At 35.6% G+C, this 24,748-nt stretch overlaps 1 protein-coding gene and 1 pseudogene across 6 annotated transcripts in view; both read left to right on the top strand.

The window, feature by feature from the left end:
* NUCB2 (nucleobindin 2) overlaps positions 1-24,748 on the top strand; it is a 35,829-nt gene extending 11,081 nt beyond the window's left edge. For 3 of the 6 annotated variants that reach the window (XM_036426889.2, XM_045577544.1, XM_045577543.1), the window contains 10 exons: positions 1,993-2,119; positions 7,808-7,911; positions 10,694-10,879; positions 11,429-11,519; positions 12,083-12,141; positions 12,240-12,332; positions 13,624-13,713; positions 20,901-21,071; positions 21,345-21,423; positions 24,617-24,748. In XM_036426889.2, the coding sequence (XP_036282782.1) occupies positions 1,993-2,119; positions 7,808-7,911; positions 10,694-10,879; positions 11,429-11,519; positions 12,083-12,141; positions 12,240-12,332; positions 13,624-13,713; positions 20,901-21,071; positions 21,345-21,423; positions 24,617-24,624 (1,008 nt within the window). In that variant the 3' untranslated portion in view covers positions 24,625-24,748. Of the gene's footprint in view, positions 1-1,992; positions 2,120-7,807; positions 7,912-10,693; positions 10,880-11,428; positions 11,520-12,082; positions 12,142-12,239; positions 12,333-13,623; positions 13,714-20,900; positions 21,072-21,344; positions 21,479-24,616 lie in introns of those variants that run through there. The other 3 variants (XM_036426892.2, XM_036426890.2, XM_036426893.2) reach the window with 3 other exon arrangements.
* LOC118713875 lies at positions 7,403-7,528 on the top strand (annotated as a pseudogene).

The raw sequence follows: 24,748 nt of genomic DNA, 5'->3' as shown, positions 1-24,748 counted from the left end.
TTCTTTCTTTCTTTCTTTCTTTCTTTCTTTCTTTCTTTCTTTCTTTCTTTCAGGGTTCATCTGAATACACATTTATTAGATAAATATTAGAGGTTATCACATCATTTAACTACATTCAGCTTTGCATCAATGACTTCTTAATTGTTAAATCTAGTGAACACTTTTTATTCCTCTTCTTCCTGAGCTCTTTTACTTTATCTCAATGGTTCTCAGATTTCAGGGCTGATTCAAAAACAGATTTAGGGCCACATTTCCAGACTTCCCGATTCAGTAAGTCTAGGATCTGTACTGAAGTTCCTAGGTGGCCCAGAAGCTTCCACTTGGGACCCACACTTTGAGGACTGTTGTTTTATCTAGTAATAATCACCATTCTCTCCTTGAGATACACTGCTATTTTTGCTTCTATAAGAGTATATTTTCCTAGCTCTCCTTCCTCTGTGAACATTCTTGGTCTCCTTTGTGGGGTTTCTTTAGTTTACCGTCTTTAGCAGGCCCTATTGACTCAGTCCTAAAGGGTTTGCCTGATTGCCAATTAGACTTGCAGTTTGTGATTGCAAGTGCACTTATAAATAAGAGAAAGTAAACCACTAGCTATTTTGTTTCTTAAATCTTGGAACATGTATCTTATTACTTATCTATGAAAAAAGTAATCAAAGGCGGCAACTTACAAAACATGCATTTTGTAGGTATTTATATATAGGATGACAATAGCTGAAGTAGGCCAAATTAATTAAAAAAAAAAAACACCCTTTATTAAATATAATTCACATACCATCAAATTTGCCCCTTTAAAGCTTAATATTCAGTGTTTTTTAGTATATCCACCAAGTCATGAAGTCATCTAATCATTACCACTAACTTTAGGACAATTTCATTTGCCCCCAAAGAAACCCTGTATCCATTAAGCAATCTCTCCCCATTTCCTTCTCTCCTTAGCCCCTGGCAACCATTAATCTACTTTCTATCTCTATGGATTTGCCTATTCTGGACATTTCATATGAATGCAAGTATGCAATATATGGCCTTTTGTGTCTGGATACTATGACTTCGCATAATGAATGAAAACTTATGTTCTCAAGGTTCATCTCAAAGTATCAAGTATTAGCATATTGATTCCTTTTTATGGATGAGTAATATCCCATTGGATGGATATTCCATTTATTGGTTGTCAGTTCACCAGTTGATGGACATTTGAGTTATTTCTACCCTTTTGGCTAGTATGAATAATGTTACTGTGAACATTCATGTACAAGTTTCTATGTAAACATACATTTCAATTCTTTAGGTGTATGCCTAGAAATGGAATTGCTGGGTCATATGGTAACTCTGTTTAACTGATTTTTAGAGAGAGAGAGGAAGGGATGGAGGGAAAGAAACATCAATTTGTTGTTCCACTTATTTATGCATTTATTGGTTGATTCTTGTATGTGCTGTGACTGGGAGTTAAACCCACACCTTGGTATATCGGGACGATGCTCTAAGTCTAACCAAATTATCTACTTGGCTGGGGCAAGAGAAAGTTATTTAGAAAGTTACAGAGGCAGAAGAAGTGAGGTGTAGAAGAAATGGGCTCAGAAAACTAATTACAGAAGCAAAAGCTCTCCTTGGAGTGTAGGAGAAAGAGAGGCAAGGAAAATGCCTTGGGGAAGGGGGTGCAGGCATGTTTCTTGAGAGAGCTTCTGCGTTTAAATTTTTGAGGAACTGCCAATTCTTTTCCCCAAATGGCTGCACTATTTTATAACACAAGAGTGACTTTTTGAGTTTCTCCTTCGTGCTTTAATTATGCCTTTATAAGTTTTATGCTTTTAGATATCTTAATTTTAGACTTACAAACTGAATATTTTCTGAAAGAAAATGCTTTTGTAATATCAGACTTACTGAAATTAGTCAAAAGTATCTATCTCTACTTTATTATAACCCTATTTTTAATATAAGGCATCTGTTCTAAAATACAGTGTAATAGATAAAACTAACTTATTGTTTTGTCAACAGAGTGGGAGACTAAGCAAAGAGCTTGATTTAGTAAGTCACCATGTGAGGACAAAACTTGATGAACTGAAAAGACAAGAAGTAGGAAGGTTAAGAATGCTAATTAAAGCTAAACTGGATTCCTTTCAAGGTAAGTGCTACATAAAAGGTAGAAAAATATCAAAATCTGGTTGTTGAGGTCAAATTATATTAATTGGCATATGTCATGTTTTCTAGTCAAAATTTAATGTTAGATTAATTTGGCTTTTCTTAATTTTCAAAATTTAATTATTTGAAGAGTTAATACATTCACATCATTAAAAAAAATCAAAATGACTGGCTTAAAATAATTATATCAATAAAAAGGAAGAATGAAAAGTAATAAATTAAGCCACTGATTTAAATGAGGAAAAATAACATCCAAGTAAACCAAAAGAAAACAGAGAAAATCTAATTGGAACAATTTTCATAAATAAAATAGAAAAATTGTCAGAGAACTAGCTTCCCAAAAACACCAGCCTGGACAGTGTCAAAGGGAATATTAAACCATTAAAGGGCAGACTGTGAATGCTATTTAAACTGTTCTAGAACATAGAAAAAGAAGGAAAGTGTCCACATTCCTATTATGTATGATATAAAAACCAAAATTATTGTGTCAAAAGGATTCTAGCCCTAGGTGGTTTGGCTCAGTGAATAGAGCATCGCCTGCAGACTGAAGGGTCCCAGGTTTCATTCTGGTCAAGGGCATATGCCCGGGTTACAGGCTCAATCCCCAGTAGGGGGCTTGCAGGAGGCAGCCAATCAATGATTCTCTCTTATCAGTGATGTTTCTTTCTCTTTCCCTCTCCCTTCCTCTCTGGAATAAATAATAAATATATTTTTTAAAAATCCAGTAAGGACAAACAAACAAACGATTTGTCAAATGCCATTTCTGTATATATGTTAAATGCAACATAGGCATTTGACAAAATTTAACATCTCTTCTTAATTTGATAGTAATCAATAGCTACTTTTGTAATATGATCAGATATGTTCAACTCAGCTACATCATAGTTAATGGAGAAACACAAGTATGTATCATAACTAAAATCAGGAACAAGACAATTGATGCTCACTCTTACCTCTATTAAATAAAATCTTATTGGAGGTTCTAGTCAAAACAATTACAAAAATGAAAAATAATTGAGGTGAATTAATTGGAAAAGAGGTGATAAAATCATCTCTATTTACAGATGACGTGTTTGGAAAACCCAAAGTAATTGGCTGAAAACTTACTATATACAACAGGAAAACTCATGAAGGTAAACTTATTATACAGAAATCAGTATATTTCACGTGTACAAACAATAACCAGTTAGAAGATATAATGGAAGGAAAGACTCCATTTACAATACCAGCAAAGATAAAATACCCAGAATAATCCAATTAAGAAATGCACAAGATAAAAAAATATAAAATACTCCTGAAAAACACAAAAATAGATTAGGAAAAAATTCAGAAGACATACATCTTTTTGATGCAAAAACTCAAGCTGATAAACATGTCAATTCTCCATAGGTTAATTTATAAATTTAACATGGTCCAAATAAAAATATGTACTTTTCCCCCTGGTACTAGCCAAGTTAATTTAAAAGTTCATATGAAAAAGGAAACAAGCAAGGAAAGCCACATACCTCTGAAAAAGCAGAATGAAGAAGGACCAGATATTATATATTAGATGTTAAAATATATCACTCTATCTCAGTCATTAGAACTGTATGTTGGCTTTTTTGTTGTTTGTTTGTTTGTTAATCCTCATCTGAGGATATTTTTCTATTGATTTTTAAGGAGAATGGAAGAGAGAGGGAAAGATTGATGTGAGAGAAACACATTGATTGGTTGCCTCCTGCAGAAGCACTGACCAGGGCATGGGCCAGGGAGGATCCTGAAACCCAAGTAAATGCCCTTGACCAGAATCGAACTTGGGACCCTTTGGTCCACAGGCCAACACTCTATCCACTGAATCAAACTAGCTTAAAATTGTGTGTTTCTGACATGTAAGTAGAAAGACCAGTGGAATCAGTCTAGAAATTTCAGAAGTAAAATTAAATACACACAGAACTTAGTTTGAACTAAAGGTGATATCTAATTTTTAGTGGGAGAAAGCTAGATTTAAAAAAAAAAGTGTCAGGACAATTGGGTATCCATTTGGAAAATGTTATAGTTAGTTCTGTATCTTGTATATAAGTTAAAATAAATCAAAGATTTAAGTGTAGAAAATAAAATAATAAAAGCATTAGGTGACAACATAGGTGGATTCCTTTATTATTTTAGAATAGCCTTTCTAATAATGAATGAAAATCAAGGGGCCAGATTTAGCAGGTGGGAGACCCTTCAAACTAGCTCCTGTGTCCTTGAGACTTGCCCCCATAGATTGGTCATTTGGGTGATGCATTGTCATTAATAGAATCTGAACATTTACTCTTTGTGGAATAATAGTTTTTAATCTTCACATAGCATAAGAACTACCTGGAGAGCTAGTTAAAAGTGCAAATAACTGAATCTCAACCCCAGATATTCAGATTCTGGGTATGAGTAATCTGCATTTTAAAATGCTCCTCTGGTCAATGGATTATATTGGAGAAATGCTCATGTGGAGCATTAAACTCCCTGCTGGTGAATAGACTTAGAAAACATGTACCAAATTCTCATTATCCTGAAATTAAGGATATCAATGAGAGGTAAATGGAGCTTATACTATACGCTTTCAGGTCACCAGGCACACAAGGTAATTTCATCCTTGAAACAAGCCTAAGGTGTTTTGAGATTTCTTTCTCCTTTAACGATCTCTATTTCCTTAAATCTTGGCAATACTTTCTTTATTTCAAGATAGAGACTGAATTCTGTTATCTAAAGAAAACAATATAATAAGCTTAGAAAACTTAGGAATATTTTGTCGTTGATTCAGAATTTATTAATTGAAATTTCTGATAATCTGAAGAAGGATTTCAAGGATCTTAATTTTGGGGGCAGGTATAATTTTTAAAGTAGGTAATATATTCACACTAGAGGCTCGGTGCACAAAATTCGTGCATGGGAGTTGTCCCTCAGCCCAGCCTGCACCCTCTCCAATCTGGGACCCTTTGAGGGATATCCAACTGCCCAATGGGATCGGGCCTAACTGGACAATCGGACACCCCTCTCACAATCCAGGACTACTGGCTCCCAACTGCTCACCTGCCTGTCTTCCTGATTGCTCCTAACCGCTTCTGCCTGGTAGCCTGATAACCCCCTAACCAGTCCCATGCCAGCCTGATTGATGTCTGTCTGCTCCCCTGCCAGCCCATTTGCCTCCAACTTCCTTCCGCTGCCAACCTGGTCACCCCTAACTGCCCTCTCCTGCAGGATTGATTGCCTTCAACTGCCCTCCCTTGAAGGCCTGGTGCCTTCCAACTATCTTCCCCTGCTAGTCATCTTTGTGTCTACATAGGGGCAGGATCTTTGACCACATGGGGGAAGCCATATTGTGTGTTGGAGTGATGGTAAATCTGCATATTACTCTTTTATTAGATAGGATAGAGGCCTGGTGCATGGATGCAGGCCAGCTGGTTTGCCCTGAAGGGTGTCCTGGATCAGGTTGGGGGTTTCCTTGGGGCATGGAACAGCCTGAGTGAGGGGCCTGTGATGGTTTTCAGGCCGGCCACGCATCCCAGTGACCCAAGCAGAGGCCCTGGTATCTGGGATATATTTCCTTTCTACAACTGAAACTTTGTAGCCTGGAGCAGAGGCCAAGCCTACTGCTTACCCTGTGGTGGCAGCCATTTCTGTTTGGATTTTTTTACCTTCTATAATTGAAACTTTGTAACCTTGAGTGGAGGCTTAGGCGGGCAGGGCAGGTGGAAAGCTTGGCTTCCTCCATTGCTAGGGAAACGCCTCCCTCCTGCTTTCTGTGGCTGTAGCCATCTTGGTTGGGTTTATTTGCATACTCACTTTGATTGGCTTGTGGAGCAAAGTGATGGTTAATTTGCATATTACTCTTTTATTAGGTAGGATGGTTTAAACCCAGAAAGAGTAAGAAGGTATAGCAAAAAGCTCCCTGATATTTTTGTAACCTGTCAGTTCCCACTTCCCCTAACACAACCCTTCCCAAGTTTCTTTATTCTTATATAAGCAAATGTAAAAAAAAAAAAGTTCTTATTTTTTCTCTCTTTGTATATATAAGCTAGCATACAATACACATTTTTTTTTTTTGCCTTGTGTTTTTCCTTTAACAGTATATTTTGGAAATCTTTCTGTATTAATGCATAGAGACATTCATTTTTTTTAAAAATAGCTGCATAGATTTCCATTACATGGAGAAATCATTATTTAGTCAGGCTCCTGTTGATAGACATTTTTTTTTTTCTAGTGAACACTCTACATATAGCACTATGTGTCTGTGTAAGATTACTTATAGGATAAGTTCTCCACAGTGAAATTATTAAACCAAAAGACATTTGTATTTGTAATTTGGATAGATATTGCCACCTCCACAAAGACTATGTTAATACACATTCCCACCAGCAATAATTTCTTACAGCCTTGCTAACAGTATGCATCTTCAAACTTTAGTTTTGCCATTCTGTTACATAGTATTTTAGTGAAGTTTTAATATGTATTTCTCTTATTTTGAGTGAGGTTAAATATCTTTTCATATATTTTACTGGTCATATTCTTTAGGACTAAATTTTGTAACACATCTTTTCTTTATAAGTAAAACTCCTAGAACGTGCCATACTAATAATTCAGTAAAAGCTTGGTTGAACTAAATTTAGCAGTTTCTTCCTTTCTTGCATGATGTAATGTCTCAGGGTTATCTTATATTTACCCTGCGCAGCCCAGGAATCAGGCATTTTTGTGAGCATTTGTTTTTTTTAGTGTGAAATTATATTACAATCTAAGGGCTGACACTAGCTGTGCTCATTGCTTCTGGAATATATATTCTTCTTGGCACTTTCATCAGATAGATCTAGGAAATACATGCATGTCTATACAAATGTACATATATGCACATTTGTGTATATGTATGTATTCACACATGTATGAAACACACATGTATTTCTATACATATTTTAGAAATTATAAGTTCACACTGATAGTACTAATTCCCATGCATTTCCACAGGTTTCTTGTTTTCCATCACTCCATATTTGTATATTCCTATTTCCTAAGTGGAAACCCTGACTTCTATTTTGTTCAATTCTGTAATACAATACAGCCCAGAGTCACTTCACCCATTCAACTACAATATGCTACTATAGCTTACTTTAAAAAAATTGTTTACAAAGAAAGACAATTGATGTTTCTTTAAAAATATCAGTCATTATTCAAATTAATTTACCCGTCATTGGAGAAGCATAAAATGAATCTTTCATATAAATTTTAGAGTAGTTCTTTTTAGAATTTCTTCTTATATATCGCTTCTTGGCCTTTTGGCTAAGATCAAGTGTAGAATTTCTTCTTATACTTTGATGAGGGCAGTGTATTAGAACTTATCTAATGAAAAGTAGGAAATTTCATAGTTTTATGGTAATAAAGTTTATGTTATTGATTATACTGATGTCAACTAGTCTTTCTAGGAATAACACTAAAATGTACACATTAAATGTGTTCCATTCTAGATTCAAGGACATTATCTTTGCCCAGAATAACAAATTATGCAATATTTTAAAAGTATATGAACCCTTAATCTAAAACTTTGAATTTTGTTAAAAAAATCCACCAGGAATAAATATGAATGCTTATTCTAATATATTACTTATATTAATGTTTTTAGCTTCTAGTAATTTATCACTTATAGTTTTCTCATCTTTTTTTCCAGATACAGGCATAGACTACCATGCTCTTCTAAAACAATTTGATCACCTAAACCACATGAATCCTGACAAGTTTGAATCTACAGATTTAGATATGCTAATCAAAGCAGTAAGAATAATTCTAAAAAATAATGTCTTTATTGTGCCTTTGAGGTTTTGTAAGTAAATGTGTAAAATGGTTTCAATGAAGTAATAATATAACTTTTATATATTACTCTCTAGAATATCTTTAAAGGGAAATGGCTTAACCTTTATTAGTATCTATATATAAAAAAAGCCTAAGTGGCCATTATGACTGGTTGACCAAATGACCTGTTGACTGGTTGCTATGATGTGCACTGACCACCAAGGGCCAGACACTAATTGAAGGAGCTGCCCCTTGGTAGTCAGTGTGCTCCCATAGCCAACCTCCCATGGTTCCTTCCCTGGGCTGGCCAGCTCTGATCACAGGTGAGGCTGAGGAACCCCACCTGTGCATGAATTCATGCTCCAGGTCTCTAGGAGATAATAATTTGTACATATAGGTCTGTAATCCCTTACCAACAATTGCAGAATCTAAAAAAACAAAAACAAAACACATGTAAAAACTGAAACATGACTTGAGTTATAGAAGGGCTATTTATATTTTTTATTTAGTATACTTAGTTTGAGTACATATAGATTTTGCTAAAGGAGTACTATTCTGTTTGATTATAGACTCTGCATGGATGTTCCAGAACGTGGCATATGTGCCATATTCCTTTTCTAAAAAAATCTAGAAAATACTTAAATTTTTTCTTCCAATTATTGAGATACAATTGAAATATAACACTTTTTAAGTATACAGTATAATGACTTGACATTGTAAAATGATTACCAAAATAAATTTAGTTAACATCCATCACCTCATATCATTGTAAAAAAATGTTTTTTTTTCATGTATTGAGGGCTTTTAGGACTTACTCTCTTAACACCTTTCAAATATACCATACTCCACTGTTAACTATAGTCATCATATTGTACATTATGTTCCAGGACTTATTCATCTTATAACTAGAAGTTTGTACCCATTGACCACCTTCACCCCATTCTCCTACCCCTCTGTCTCTGGTAACCATAAATCTGATTTCTTTTTCTATCCAATTAGTTTAAGATTCCACATATAAGTGAGATCATACAGTATTTGTTTTTGTCTGACTTATTTCAGTTATCATAAGGCCCTCAAGGTCCATCCAGGTTGTCACAGATGGTAGGATTTCCTTCTTTTCTATGGCCAAAATGATAATTAGACTGCTTCCATCTCTTGGTTATTGTAAATAATGCTGCAGTGAACGTAACGGTGCAGATATCTGTTTGCCATAGTGATTTTGTTTCCTTTGGATATACACCCAGAAGTGGAACTGTTGTATTATATAGTAGTTCTATTTTTAATTATTTTGGGAACCTCCTTACTGTTTTCCATAGTGACTACATTAATTCACAATCCTACCAACGGCATAAGGGTTCCCTTTTCTCCACATCCTTGCTAGCATTTATCTCTTGTCATTTTTTATGATAGCCATTCTGAAAGATAAGAGGTACTATCTCATTGTGGTTTTGATTTGCATTTCCCTGATGATTAGTGATGTTGAATACCTTTTAGTGTACTGTTGGCCATTCGAATATCTTCTTTGGAAAAATGTCTATTCATGTCCTTTGCCTATTTTAAAATTGGATTATTTGTGTGGTTTTTGCCATTGAGTTTAAGAATTCTTTATATATCAATATTTTGTATATTAACCCCTTGTCAGATACATGATTTGTAAATATCTTCTCATATTCCATATGTTGTCTTTTCATTTTGTTGACTGTTCCCTTTGCTGTACAGAAGCTTTCTAGTTTGATGTCATCCCACTTGTTTTTTATTTTGTTGCTTGTGCTTTAGGTGTCATATTTAAAAAAATCATTACCAAGACCTATGTCAAGAAGCCTTTCCCTGTTTTCTTCTAGGAATTTTATAATTTCAGGTCTTACATTTAAGTCTGGAATCCACTTAGAATTAATTTTTGTGAGTGTTGTAAAAGTTTTAGTTTCATGCTCTTGCATGTGAATATCCAATTTTCCCAGCACAGTTTATTGAAGAGACAATCATTTTTCCATTGAGTATTCTTAAAAAAAAAAAAAAAAAAAAAAAAAAAATATATATATATATATATATATATATATATATATATATATATATATTATTGATTTTTTTACAGAGAGGAAGGAAGAGAGATAGAGAGCTAGAAACATCAATGAGAGAGAAACATTGACCAGCTACCTCCTGCACACCCCCAACCGGGGATGTGCCCGCAACCAGTGTACATGCCTTTGATAGGAATGGAGCCTGGGACCTTTCAGTCTGCAGACCGACGCTCTACCACTGAGCCAAACCGGTTTCGGCCCATTGAGTATTTTTGGCTTCCTTGTCAAATATTAGTTGATAGAATATTCTGGAACTCACCTGGGCTCAGGGATTTTAGATAAGAATTTGCTTTCCTCTCATATTGTACTGTACCAAGTTACAAACTAAATGTTCTTGCCTGGATGTTATGAGATTGAGTTAAGTGTTTAGAAACTAATCTAGTTTTCTACTGTACAGACTTGATATAGTCCTTTTTTTCTTCTTATTTTAAAAATCAATTTATATATTACTAATGATGAACTTACTAAACTTTCAGTTTCTTTGAATGCCTGAATTTCTGGTAAAAAGAAAAAATAAACTGAAATAAAATGGTAGAATTTAGAATTTAGAAAGAGGAGTTCTGTATTATTAATTATTATTATTTTTTTGGCCCTTATATACTATCTTCTATTAGAAAATATGCTATATGCAAGAATGACTTTATATTTTTTCAAACACATCTTTTTATTTAAATATTACATTATAGGCTACAAGTGATCTGGAAAACTATGATAAGACTCGACATGAAGAATTTAAAAAGTATGAAATGATGAAGGAACATGAAAGGAGAGAATATTTAAAAACACTGAATGAAGAAAAGAGAAAAGAAGAAGAATCTAAATTTGAAGAAATGAAGAAAAAGCATGAAAATCATCCCAAAGTTAATCATCCAGTAAGGATTATGACTTTATGAAACCATAATTAGATGAAAATACTTCCTCGAATCAGATAGTAGATTTTTATTGGTACTTAGATATTAATTCTTAATTCTGCAAAGTTCTTTATATTTTAATTTGCATATATACACATAGATTAGTTTTTGTTTTTAGTGTTTTTTAAAAAAGTTTATTGAGCCAAAACTGGTTTGGCTCAGTGGATAGAGCGTCGGCCTATGGAATGAAAGGTCCCAGGGTCGATTCTCGTCAAGAGCATGTATCTTGGTTGTGGGCACATCCCCAGTAGGAGGTGTGCAGGAGGCAGCAGATCGATGTTTCTAGCTCTCTATCCCTCTCTCTTCCTCTCTGTAAAAAAATCAATTTTATATATATATATATATATATATATATATATATATATATATATATATATATATATAATGTTTATTGAGGTTACATTGGTCAAAATGAACATATAAGTTTCAGGTATGGGCTTCTATGTTACAAAATCTGTATATTATACCATGTGCTCACCATCCAAATGTGTTTTTTTAATTGATTCACAGGGAAGCAAAGATCAACTAAAAGAGGTATGGGAAGAGGCTGATGGATTGGATCCTAATGACTTTGACCCCAAGACATTTTTCAAATTGCATGGTAACATATTTGATACAAATAATATTTATGACTGCTGTTTGAAAAATTATAGTTGCTTTACTCTTACTATTTCTGCCAAGGTTTACTATTGAGTCCTATTGAGAGTAAATGTTTAGGGTGTTGCTCTAGTGTAAGATAATAGTCTTTATTACTGATACTTAGTATAAAGTATTTTAAGCCAGTAGCTGTGTCTTTAAATCTGCTTTTACTGGTAAATCGTTATATGACTTATTACAAGATTCTCTGTAAAATGAGGTATTTCTGTGACTAGGTAGATTATATCTAACAAGTTCTATGTGATCATATTAAAATTTACTTTTACTCATAGCATATTGCTTTATATTTTTGCAAAAATTGATATATTTTCCTAAAAACTATGATGAATTATAAATTGATTTTTTTATCAGTTGGACACATCCGAGGTTTCATAAAAAAGAAGAAATCTTTTTCTGTATCATGTTGGTACTTCATGTCAATACTGCTTTTGCAAACCATTTGTAAATAGTTGTATTTCAATTATTTTCTAAGGTATTAAAATCAATTTTTTGCATTGGGAACTTTAGATGTCAATAATGATGGCTTCCTTGATGAACAAGAATTAGAAGCCCTATTTACTAAAGAGGTAAATTAGTTCATTAAGTATTTGGTTATTTTTCTCTCCTTTTTTTCCCTTTTATTATCTTTCTTCCTTTTATGTTGGTTTAAAATTTTTCTTTTTAGTTGGAGAAAGTATATGACCCCAAAAATGAAGAGGATGATATGGTAGAAATGGAGGAAGAAAGGCTTAGAATGAGGGAACATGTAATGAATGAGGTATGTTTTAAAAGTTTAAGATATCTTACAGTATTTCTATGAATTATTCAAGTTGTTGCAATAAATCTCACCACAAAATGGAAGACAAATACACAGACTAGATATTTAATTGGACTTTGCATTTTTGATCCTGAATATTCAGTATTCCCTTACTGTGAATAAAATTATTTTGTAACTCTTTTAAAATATTTTAAAAGATTAAGATGCCACTGCATATCAGCTATTAAAACATCTTTTTGGAAGTAAAAGAATAATGTAGTCTAATATTTGTTATTTTAAATGACTATTTTAGTTTTTGCTAAGAAAATCCAAAAACCTAATACCCAAGTGGTTGATAACAACACATATTCATTTCTTGTTCACATTACTAACTGAAAACTCTAATGGAGACTTCATAAGCAGGGCATCTAAAGCCCATTGTTTTGCTTCTGTGATGATTTTCACCTGATATTGATGAACTGGGATTTCTGTTGACTGCTGGCATCCAAGGTATCAAATAAATTCCTTTGGTTATTGCTTCTGTAACTGAATTTGCTATAGTTTACAAGAGCCATTGGAAAATTTGGAGGTTTCGTTTTAATTTATTAGGTTGTTTGTTTTTAAGAATAACTGTTGAGCCGAAACCGGTTTGGCTCAATGGATAGCACGTCGGCTTGGGGACTGAAGGGACCCGGGTTCGATTCCAGTCAAGGGCATGTACCTTGGTTGCAGGCACATCCCCAGTGGCGGGTGTGCAAGAGGCAGCTGTTCGATGACCTCTCTCTCATCAATGTTTCTAGCTCTCTAGCTCTCTCCCTTCCTCTCTGTACAAAATCAATAAAATATATTTAAAAAAAAAGAAAAAAGAAACATGTATTAAAAAAAAAAAAAAGAATAACTGTTGAGAGCATTTTAACTTCACTCCATTACTCTTGGCTAAGCAATTCTCTTACGGGAAAGGTTATTTTTCTTGCCTAAATACTTGGCTTCAGGAGGGATTATACATAGTGTGGTGGCCTAACCAGTTAGAGCAACTTAAACTCTTACACTGGGTGATTTTGAGGGTACCAGGGATATAAATATTTCACTGCACTTCCAAATTTGAATACTATAGAAGAGGAAAATATCTATTTTCTGATTTTGATATAATGTTTAGTGTTCTATTTTGATTTTTTCCTCTCAGTGTTTATGGATGTTAGGCTAGCTCTAACTGCTGTATGTTTATGTAGTAGCATTTATTGGAAGACAGTTTCTAGTGTCTAAGTAATATGAGAAATGGTTATTTGATTTTACTACATTTTTCTTTAATCAGGTTGATTCTAACAAAGACCGACTGGTGACTCTAGAAGAGTTTTTGAAAGCTACAGAAAAAAAGGAATTCTTGGAGCCTGATAGCTGGGAGGTAGGTAATAGAACCTATTTGAAATGGGATGTATGATTCAAGAAATTCCACATCAGTCTATTCTACTTTTAACTTTTATTCCCCATTATGTTTGCATGTATAGTCTTACTATTTTGGCTTTTCATATAAAATGTCACTTTTAAATAAGGAACTTGATTTCTTAGAAAGCTTATGGTAATTGATCTCTTGTTTGTAATCACATTGCATATTATAATTAGGAGTCTTTTAAAAAGTATAAAATAATGTTCATTCTTGAAAATTAGAAATATAAATACATTTAAAGGATAAATTAGAAGTTATCTATAATCGGCCAAAACCGGTTTGGCTCAGTGGATAGAGCATCGGCCTGTGGACCGAGGGGTCCCAGGTTCGATTCCGGTCAAGGGCATGTACAATGATTGCGGGCACATCCCCGGTAGGGGGTATGCAGGAGGCAGCTGTTCAATGTAACTCTCTCATCGATGTTTCTAACTCTATCTCTCTCCCTTCCTCTCTGTGAAAAATCAATAAAATAAAATATATTTTAAAAAAAGAAGTTACCTATAATCCTACCACTTAGAGGTAGACACTAAAATTATGTATTGTGTTACGCCAATTTAAAAATCGCTTATATATTTAGTATATGCACCTATAGCATAGTGTGTATAGTGTATGATCTCATTTTTTTTACATATACACATACATTTATAGCTATATATATATTTAAAATGGCTTTACACTGTATAGATGACGGTGAGTTTATGAAATTCTGGTTTTTTAAAATTTATCAATATTTTTTGAACGTTTTTCAGTGTTATTGCTCAAATATATGATTTAAAAAAATGACTCCTTAACATGCATGTTGGATGGTTCTAGCATCATTTATATAATCATTTCTCCAAATTTAGACATTCTGGATGCATCCCACTTTTTTTTTTTTTTTTTTTTTTACTGTAATAAATAACACTATTATAACTATCCATTTGTTCATACATTTGTGGCATCTGTGATTTCCCTGAGATGAATTCCTAGGAATAGAACTATTCTCAAAGTTTATAAACTTTTTATTTTATTTTATTTTATTTTTTTTTTTAGTTTCTAAATGTATCTGTCAAATTGCTCCAGAAAGGTATTCCAATTTATATCCAAGCTGCCTGTGTAGAATTGAGTGCATATGCATCTTACAAGAGTGTTTGAGAAGCACCAACTAAACTAGGTTGAAGAAAGAACATTTTCTTTTTCCTTATAGAAAAGAAAAATATTATCATTTCCATTAGATTTTAATTGTCCAGAAAATCATTTGAGATAGCTGTGCTGGCTTACCTGGGATTGAAGAGTTTCCAGGATGTGTTCTCAGGATATGTAACTTTTAGTGCTAAAATTAGGAAAGTCCCAGGCAAATTGGGACAGTTGGTCATCTTAGTTTGAGATTAAAGAAATCAGTTGCTTTAAAAATAAAAGTTTTATTGATTTTTAGAGAGGAAGGGAAAGGGATAGAGAGAAAGAAAAATCAATGATGAGAAACATCGATTCATTGCCTCCTGCATGTGCCTCAACTGGGGCATGTGCCTGACCAGGAATTGAACTGGCAACCTGCTGGTTCATAGTTCGAGGCTCAACCCCTGAACCATATGGGTGGGGCCTTTGCTTTTTGTTACAAGTTTTGTCTATCATTTGAAATATTTCTGGACTTTAGCGAAGAAAAATTCTAAAATTATTTGAACATGCAATCTATTTAATGTTTCTGGTGATTCAGATTAATAGATAATTATGTACTTTTTTTTATTTTGACAGTTTCAGATTTACAAAAAAGTGTAAGAATAGAATAAGAATCCCTGAATTCCCTTTGCCAAGATTTCCTATTTTACATTTACTTCTCTCCTTCTATTTTTTAAATCTGTGTATATGTGTATCTATATATAACATATAATTATTTTTGAGAGTAAGTTGCACATGATACTGCTTTAACCTTACATACTCAAATGTGTATTTTTTGGGGGGGAAAAAGATTTATCTCATATAATCAAGTAAAATTATCAACCTCCCCACCTCCACTCACAATTCTCTAATCCAGGGACGGGGAATCTCTGGCCTGCGGGCTGTATACGGCCCAGAGATCATTTGGTCTGGCCCTGCCAAGGCATTAGTGGTGAGTTATTAAATGTTTGACCAAAGATAGCAGGCTAATTGTTAAGCTGGCAATTTTGTATATGGCCTGAGAATGATGTTATAAATATCCAAATGGCCCTTGGCAGAAAGAAGGTTCCCTACCTCTCTAATCAGGTAGAGTTGATTGAGATTTTTGTCAATTTTCCCAATATTGTCTTTTATAGCTAAAGAAAACTCGAGATAATGCATTGGATTTAGTTGCAATGTCTTTCTGGTCTCTGTTAATCTGAGATAGTTCCTGAGCCATTGCGTTTCATGGCATTGATATTTCAAAAGATTGTAGACCAGCTATTTTGTAGACTAGCCATCAGTTTGAGGGGCTGTTTCCTTATGATTCCTACTTTTGACAGGAACATAGCTGAAATGATGCTCACTAAGAACATGGTATCAGGAGGCATATGGTCCTGATTATTCCTTAACTTGGCAATATTAACTTTGATTATTTGGTTAAGATGAAGTCTACCAGGTGTTTTCACTGTAAAGTTATAATTTTACCTTTTATAATCTAAAAATATATCTTATAAAACCAGTGATATTGCCAGAATCTTAAGTCAGATTTTAAAAAACAGCATCATTCTACATCATAAGTCTTTCCAAATACAATATGTAAACATTATTTTCATGCCTATGGGTGCTTAATTATTTTCTCAGGATTAGACATTCAGATTATCTTCAGTCTTTTGTTGTTATTTTATTTTATTTTTAAAAATATAATAAATCTTTTTGTTCAGATTATTGCAGGTGTTCCTCCCCCTCCCCCATAGCACCCCTCCACCTGATTCTCCACCCCACCCCATGCCCTTACCCCCTGCCACTGTCTTCAGCCATAGGTGTAAGATTTTGTCCAATCTCTTCCCACACCCCTCACACCCCTTCCCCCTGAGAATTGTCAGTCCACTCCCTTTCTATGTCTCTGATTCTATTATATTCACTAGTTCATTCTGTTCTTCAGATTTTTTATTCACTTGATTTGTAGATTCACTTGCTTGTAGGTATTTGATATCTTTTTGTTGTTCATAGTTTTTACCTTTACCTTTTTCTTCTTCCTCTTCTTAAAGAATACCCTTCAGCATTTCATGTAATCTTGGTTTGGTGGTGATGAACTCCTTAGCTTTTTCTTGTCTGTGAAGCTCTTTATCTGACCTTCAATTCTGAATTATAGCTTTGCTGTGTAGAGTAATCTTGGTTGTAGGTTCTTGCTGTTCATCACTTTGAATATTTCTTGTCACTCTCTTCTGGACTGCATAGTTTCTGTTGAGAAATAAGCTGACAGTCGTTTGGGTACTCACTTGTAGGTAACTAACTGTTTTTCTCTTGCTACTTGTAAGATTCTCTCTTTGTCTTTTGCCCTTGGCATTTTAATTATGATGTGTCTCAGTGTGGTCCTCTTTGGATTCCTCTTGTTTGGGGTTCTGTGTGCTTCCTGGACTTGTAAGTCTATTTCTTTCACCAGGTAGGGAAAGTTTTCTGTCATTATTTCTTTCAGTAAGTCTTCAATATCCTGATCTCTCTCTTCTTCTGGCACCCCAAAAATCCGATGTTGGTATGCTTAAAACCATACCAGAGGCTTCTTACACTAACCTCACACTTTTGGATTCTTCTTTCATTCTGCCTCTCTGGTTGGGTATTTTTTGTTTCCTCATATTCTAGATCTTTGGTTTGACTCTTGGGGTATGTTGATCTACAGTTGAGTTTCTATATATTCTTTATTTCAGACAGTGTATGCTTAATTTCTGACTCCTCCTTTTCCTTTTCCTTTTTTTTTTTTTTTTTTGGTATTCTCATTAAGGTCCTTGAGGGTCTCTTCAAGTTTCTCAGCAGTTTTTAGATGATTCTTGAGTAACCTTATACATGTGATTCTGGACTCTGTCATCCAGTAGTTTGCTTTTCTTAGTCTCTCCAATTTGTGACATGCTTCTGTGTCTCCACATTTTGGTTGCCTTCCTGTGTTGATGGAGTGGCTTTGTGTGGTAGGTGACCTATAGGGACCAGCAGCTCAGCTTCCCCAATCACCCGAGGTGGTTGCTCTTGGTACACCCCTTTGTGAGCTGAGTGCAAAATCTTGGTGTAGGTAAGCCTTGATTGCTGTTGGTACACTGGGAAGAATTGACCTCCAGGCCAATTGGCTGTGAGGACCTGCTGTGTCTATAATGGAAGAACTGCTGCACTGGAGACATGCTTATGGTGTAGGCCTTGTTTCAGTGGGGCTTTGGTGCTCATTGAGTCTGCCTCCCAAATGTGTCACTTATGGATATGAGGAGTTGAAATCTGGTGTCTCACACTGACCATTAGATACACTGGCTTCTGGATCTCCAATGGGGTGCAGTTCAGCTACTGTGTGAGGCCAACCGGCAGAAGCTGCAGGGAGAACCACAGTCCTCTCCTTCCTGCTTGGAGTTTGGAAGCTTTAGAGCTGTCCGCACCAGGTTGCAAGTTTGCTAGGTTAAACTGCAATAGAGAAGGCCATTCATAGGCAAAAGCTGCTTCTTGAAGCTTGGGTATGTTTGTAGATTGTGCTGGGCAGAGCCTCAGGACGTCATTAGGCTAGGACCTGGCAAACAGTGATAGCTGGCAGTGAGCCCTCTCTACCTTTCTGACCGTGTCCCTACATCTCACGCTCCAGCACAGCAAACAATTATTCTTGTGTGCAGTTCTGTAAGCAAGCCACCCTCACTTTCTAAGCCGATGGCAGACAGTCCAGCTTCTTTCCAGAAAGTGGATTTCAGAGAGATTGGGAGCTTGTCTCTCTTCGGGTTGAAGAAAGCAACGTGCGCATTCTCCTCCTCCCCCTTCCCCCCATACCTCAGTTTTTCAGCGCTTGTGCCTGAATGCTCTTCTCTCTTTCAGTCTAGTTGTAGAGCTTCCTCTCAGCCAGCTTTCCCATGGTTCTGGGTGATAGACATTTTGTCTTTTAGTTGTAGTTTTGAAATTGTTGTGCACGGCTGCAGTTTAGGTGTGTTTACCTGGGCCGCCATCTTGGATCTCCTTATTGTTACTATCAACACATTTTTATATAAAGCTTTTAATGTGTCAAGGACTATGTTATAAAGTAGATTCTCAATGTAGCATCAGGGTCAAGAGAATATTTTTAAAACTATTGATATATTTTATAAAGAATATTGAGCTGAAACCGGTTTGGCTCAATATTCTTTATAGAGCGTCGTTCTGTGGACTGAAGGGTCCCAGGTTCGATTCTGGTCAAGGGCATGTACCTTGGTTGTGGGCACATCCCCAGTAGGGGGTGTGCAAGAGGCAGCTAATTGATGATTCTCTCTCATTGATGTTTCTAACTCTCTATCCCTCTCTCTTCCTCTCTGTAAAAAATCAATAAAATATATTAAAAAAAAGAATATTGAAAGAATTGCACTAATTTATATTTACACTAATAAAAAATGAGTGATTTAAAAAATGTATTTTTAAGGATATACTTTGAGACTTCTCTACAAGTTCCATCTTATCATCATTCTGGTCAGCATCATTTGCTACCTGACTGTTGACAAATGGTGATTTTCTAATCACCATTCCTTCTACATTTATTTTTTGTCTTTGTATTGTAAGGAAAAGCTGCCCTTTTCCTCTTCTCTCTCTGTTCACTGTAGACTCGTGGATTCCAGTTTTATTCAGTAAACCTGCATCCTTCCTATTATTTCCATTCTTGGCTAATGGGAATTTCCTCAAACAGGTTTTTGTGGCCTTCTGGTATGTTCCCCTCATTCTTTGAGGACTTTTTTATTTTATTTTTTAGCATAAGATGTTCAAGGTTCATCTTGTTCCTTCTCTGTCCCACCTCTGAAATCAGCCACTTTTCAGTTCTTTGTTTTTCAGTGGAGATCAATAGTACAGACCAGGAGCTGGGCACTGAATTGACTACTTGCTACTGAATTGTCCTTGCTTTTAAAGCAAGTCCTGGTCAGATAATAAAGCTGGGAATTAAAAAAAATTTAAATACATTTTTATTTATTTATATTATGAATATATACATATACACACATACTTTTACACACATACATAGACGCACTACACACATTTATATTCATTTTATATATTTCACTGCCAATATATATTACAACTCATGAATTCACACTATCCTCTTCAATTTTAATACACCTTGAATTCCAATACATTTAATCTTTTTTTTTTTTTAATATATTTTATTGATTTTGTACAGAGAGGAAGGGAGAGAGATAGAGAGTTAGAAACATCGATGAGAGAGAGTCATCGATCAGCTGCCTCTTGCACATCCCCTACTGGGGATATGCCCGCAACCAAGGCACATGCCCTTGACCGGATTCGAACCCAGGACCCTTCAGTCCCCAAGCCGACGCTCTATCCATTGAGCCAAACCGGACCCGGCACATTTAATCTTTTTCTTTTTCTGTATTTCATACAAAACCTGGCTCCCATTTTCCACATAGTTTTCCACATATTTGCTCAGTCTTCCCATATTCAAAGCATTTTAGCATTGCTAATCCCTGCCTCTGCAAAACAAGACTAAGATTTTAGATTTTTGGGTTGTTTTTAACCTGAGTGCATGTAGTCCAGATACTGTGTTCTGAAGTTTCTTGGGTTAGTTCTTTTTTTCCCTTCTCCCTTCTGTCAGTTATTTTATTCAGTTAAAATAAAAGTATTATTTATTTGTTTCTGTTTCTAATCAATTTGGGGGATTTTTCTGTCCTTGTGGATTTTAGTTATTTGGTTGTTGTTGTTTTTGTGATTTTGTTTTTTGTTTTTTGAGTATGTAAAACATTGAATATTTCAGGAAAGCAATTCTTTACAAAAATGTGTATTCAGAGGAGTATGATTTCCTTGCTTTCATTTCCTTTCCACCCAGTTTCTCCCTCGTTCTGTAGATAAACAACCTCATTAGTCTTTAAGTGTTCCTTTTATTCAGAGTACACAAAAATGCATTTTCTTAATTCTCTTTCTTTTTTTTATAATACTATATTCTATTACACTTTGCTAATCATACAATTTTATAGCTGAATCAGACCTTGCTATTGCATTTCTAAGATTATTCTTTCTTCGTTTTTTTTTTTTAGACATTAGATCAGCAACAGTTTTTCACAGAGGAAGAACTGAAAGAATATGAAAATATGATCGCCTTACAAGAAAATGAACTTAAGAAGAAAGCAGATGAGCTTCAGAAACAAAAAGAAGAACTACAACGTCAGCATGACCAACTCGAGGCTCAGAAGCTGGAATATAATCAGGTGGTATTTTGTGGAAGGATTGTGGCATTAGAAAGGATTTTAGGTGCTTTTCTAAAGCCTGTGTTGTAGTAATATTTCAATGTACTATTAGCTACAGTATTTTAGGTGATGGTATTTTTAAAACTGCTTTGTTGAATATTAATCTAAATTTTAGAATTTGACTATTTCATCTTGGAAAATAATTTTCAGTTAGTTGTGATTTGTTCCAGGTCACACATATCAGAGAAAAATTAAGTACTGCTTCCTTTTAAAACATTACTTTTCATTCCCCAGGTTATACAGCAGATGGAACAAAAAAAATTACAAGAAATTTCTCCATCAGGGCCTGGTGGAGAATCAAAGTTCGAGCCACGTATGTAATTTTGTTTGCTTATTTGTTTAAGGGAATAAATTGAAATCCACATTTATTGCAAGTATAATGTCAAATTATTATTATCCTTGCTATTTTCTATATATTTGTGGAACTACAGCACCTTACATTACAGAAGGCCTATAAAGTTTTTATGCATCTGTATATTTCAAAAGCTATATAATTTGATAGGCATATTTATGATGAAGTGATTTGTTTCAACATTATCATTCTTTCTAATCATTTATTGATATTATCAGAGAACATGTTTTTAATTTTAATTTTTTTCTTAACTATAGTCTCCATTCTGACACAGTTTTGGTTTTACAACATTTGGTAGAGTAAGTGTTGCCCAGCCAGAGTATCCATTCCCATAAAACATTCAGGTAAAGAAGACACAAGTTATTTGCATAAACCTCTCTAAACATTCCAAGGCTCATAATCCCACCAGTTCTTTGGGAGAAGAACCTTTATGTTCTCTCCATCTAATTGTAGTTCACATCAGTGCTTCACCAGTGGATTTTGGTCTACAGTTTGTGGAACTCCCATGTCAATGAGTCCAGAAATTTCTCTTCTCTACCTCCTGACCATTTTACCCACTCTGGTGTAAAGACTTTGAATCCCCAATGAGTGGTTGAGTCAAAGGACCCTGGTTCCTTTGTCAGCTTTCTTCTTTCTTTCTTTCTTTCTTTCTTTCTTTCTTTCTTTCTTTCTTTCTTTCTTTCTTTCCTTCCTTCCTTCCTTCCTTCCTTCCTTCCTTCCTTCCTTCCTTTCCTTTCCTTTCCTTTCCTTCCTTCCTTCCTTCCTTCCTTCCTTCCTTCCTTCCTTCCTTCCTTTCTTTCTTTCTTTCTTTCTTTCTTTCTTTCTTTCTTTCTTTAAATATTTCTTATTGTTGATAGTATTACAGATATCTCCCATTTCCCCACTTTCCCTCTTTCTCCCAGCCACTACCCGCCCCTCAAGATCTGCACTATCCTATTGCCCGTGTCCATGGGCTATGTCAGCCTTCATTTTGATTCATCTCCTTCACCATTGCTCAAAGCAATTGCAAGTCAGATTTCTCATTATAATCTTTGAATCTTGGCTTTCAAATGTTCCAAACCAGGATAAATAAGGCAGACCTGTTTGGGGCTCTTTAATCCTGGGGAGTCATTAGGGGGTTCTTTTGGCATGCACCACTTTGGGTAGAACTGTATTAAAACATTTGTTCAATCTCCATCATTGTCCATTTTATTTACATCTAACCACTGAGGGTGTAGGTGTTCATGTGCTGGGCCAGGGCCACTGTGGTTGGGGTCCCAGCATTGGCTCCTTCTTTGGGGGCTCAGTAGCATGGATTCTGCGCAGCTCCATTAGATGAGATTGGCATAGGCAAAGACTGAGGGAGTCCTTAGTGGCAATGTTAGGTGTTGGGTTTGGCTTGGGGGATACAGCTTCGGCCTGTGATCTGAAGGGTCCCTAGTTCAATGGGTTACAGGCTCATCTCCGGTGCGGGGTGTGCAGGAGGCAGCCGATCAATGATTCTCTCTCATCGTTTATGTTTTTATCTCTCTCCCCTTTCCCCTTCCTCTCTGGAATCAATAAAAATATATTTTTTTAAAAAAGCTTAAGTGTCCCTGACAGTCACGAGGGCTGCTTGGGTCCTTGGTGATGAAAACTGCTGGGGTCTTCTCCTTTTCCTCCAAAGGGAGAGGTCACTGCTGAGGGCACCCCTTTGGGCAGCAAGCTCTGCAGGACTAGGGGATAGAGGGATAGCTTGGCAAAGGTCAAATGCTGCCTGTGCTTGTTTATGTGGCCACCTTTGACTTCTGTGCTCCACGGGGCTGCTGTAGCTCCTGTGTGCACTCCAGAGCTCTCTCAGAGCTATTTTCATCAGTAACCATCGTTTTTCTGGCGGCGTACAAGGGCTGGGACCTCCTTGCTGACATCATGCTCTTAAATGTGTGTGTGTGTGTGTAAGAAATAATGATGGTCCTTTCGGGACAGGAATTTTATGTCATTTTGACTTTAGTTGGAGAGCTTTCATGGTGCTCAGCTAACTTGGGACAGGCTAGGACCAAGGAAAACTAGTTGGCTTCTGCTTCCTCTAGAGGCACCGATGACTGTCCTTGACCAGGAGACTAAGAGGATGGAACTTTCAGGCGATGATAAAAGACAGAGGGATTTCTTCTTATAGAAAAAGATAAATAACTGGTCTGTTTAAACATTTAAGAGCATGATGTCGGCAAGATTGTGGACTAGGAGGTCCCACCACTTGTACCGCCACCAGAAAAACCCCTCCAGAGTGCTGGACACCAGAAGTCTTAGGTAGTTCCGGTCATAGGCATTCACAATGCTGTACTCATGGTGGTTTGTGAACTAATGGGTAAGACGGTTTCTGCCTCCCTCGCTGAAATTATTTGGTTTGGTGCTTCTAATGCCAGACTTGGCAAGTTTGTAGTTATTGCTTCTTCCTTTTTGCTGTGCTAATTCTTTTTTCTTTTTTTTAATTTATATTTTATTGATTTCAGAGAGGAAGGGAGAGGGAGAGATAGAAACATCAATGATGGGAGAGGATCATTGATAGGCTGCCTCCTACTTGCTCCCCACTGGAGATGAGCCCGCAATCTGGGCATGTGCCCTTGACCAGAGTTGAACCTGGGACCCTTCAGTCCTCAGTCCGATGCTCTATCCGCTGAGCCAAACCAGCTTGGGCTGCTGTGCTGGTTCTTGAACCACATCTTTATTACTGATCCATCAAGTAGGGTAGCTGAAGTAAGTTCTGCTATGGTAACCCAATGTGGGTACGGCAAATGTATCTTTCAGTTTTCTAAGCTGTTCTGGACTAAAGGTTGCGCAGTATTGATGTTCATACCTTGGCTTGCCTGATCCATCTTATATGGAAGATTTATGTTGCAGGCCCTTATTCTTTATACAAATACACACACAAAAGCCAGCATGCTGCCTCATTGCCCAAAATGTGAAGACAAGAGGTTAAACACCCAGATTTCACTTTGGTTTTTGGCATCTGCTATAGTGTCTTTTTGAGGTATTATAAATGATCCCCTGTGTGTGTTTCTGAGATCCTGAATGTCATCTGTATCAAATATATGTTTTTAATTGTAATCAATTATTATCTAAGCGTATTTAAAAATAAACATTATGTATAATAGGAAATTCCTTTAAAATGAGAGTATATATTTTTTTCTTTGAACAGTCATTTGAAGTCTGAAGTCCACCAGAACTTGGAAGAAAACTGTAAAATCAACATCTGTGTCATCTTTTTACTTCCCTTCCTTTTTCTCTACTCAAATATTTTAAAACAAATGGAATAAAGGAAGATACTTTT

The sequence above is a fragment of the Pipistrellus kuhlii genome, unplaced genomic scaffold (genome assembly GCF_014108245.1).
Source record: "Pipistrellus kuhlii isolate mPipKuh1 unplaced genomic scaffold, mPipKuh1.p scaffold_m20_p_9, whole genome shotgun sequence".
Taxonomy (NCBI): Eukaryota; Metazoa; Chordata; class Mammalia; order Chiroptera; family Vespertilionidae; genus Pipistrellus; species Pipistrellus kuhlii.
Note: the sequence above shows the minus strand (reverse complement) of the source record. Positions and strands in the feature narration are given on the sequence as shown.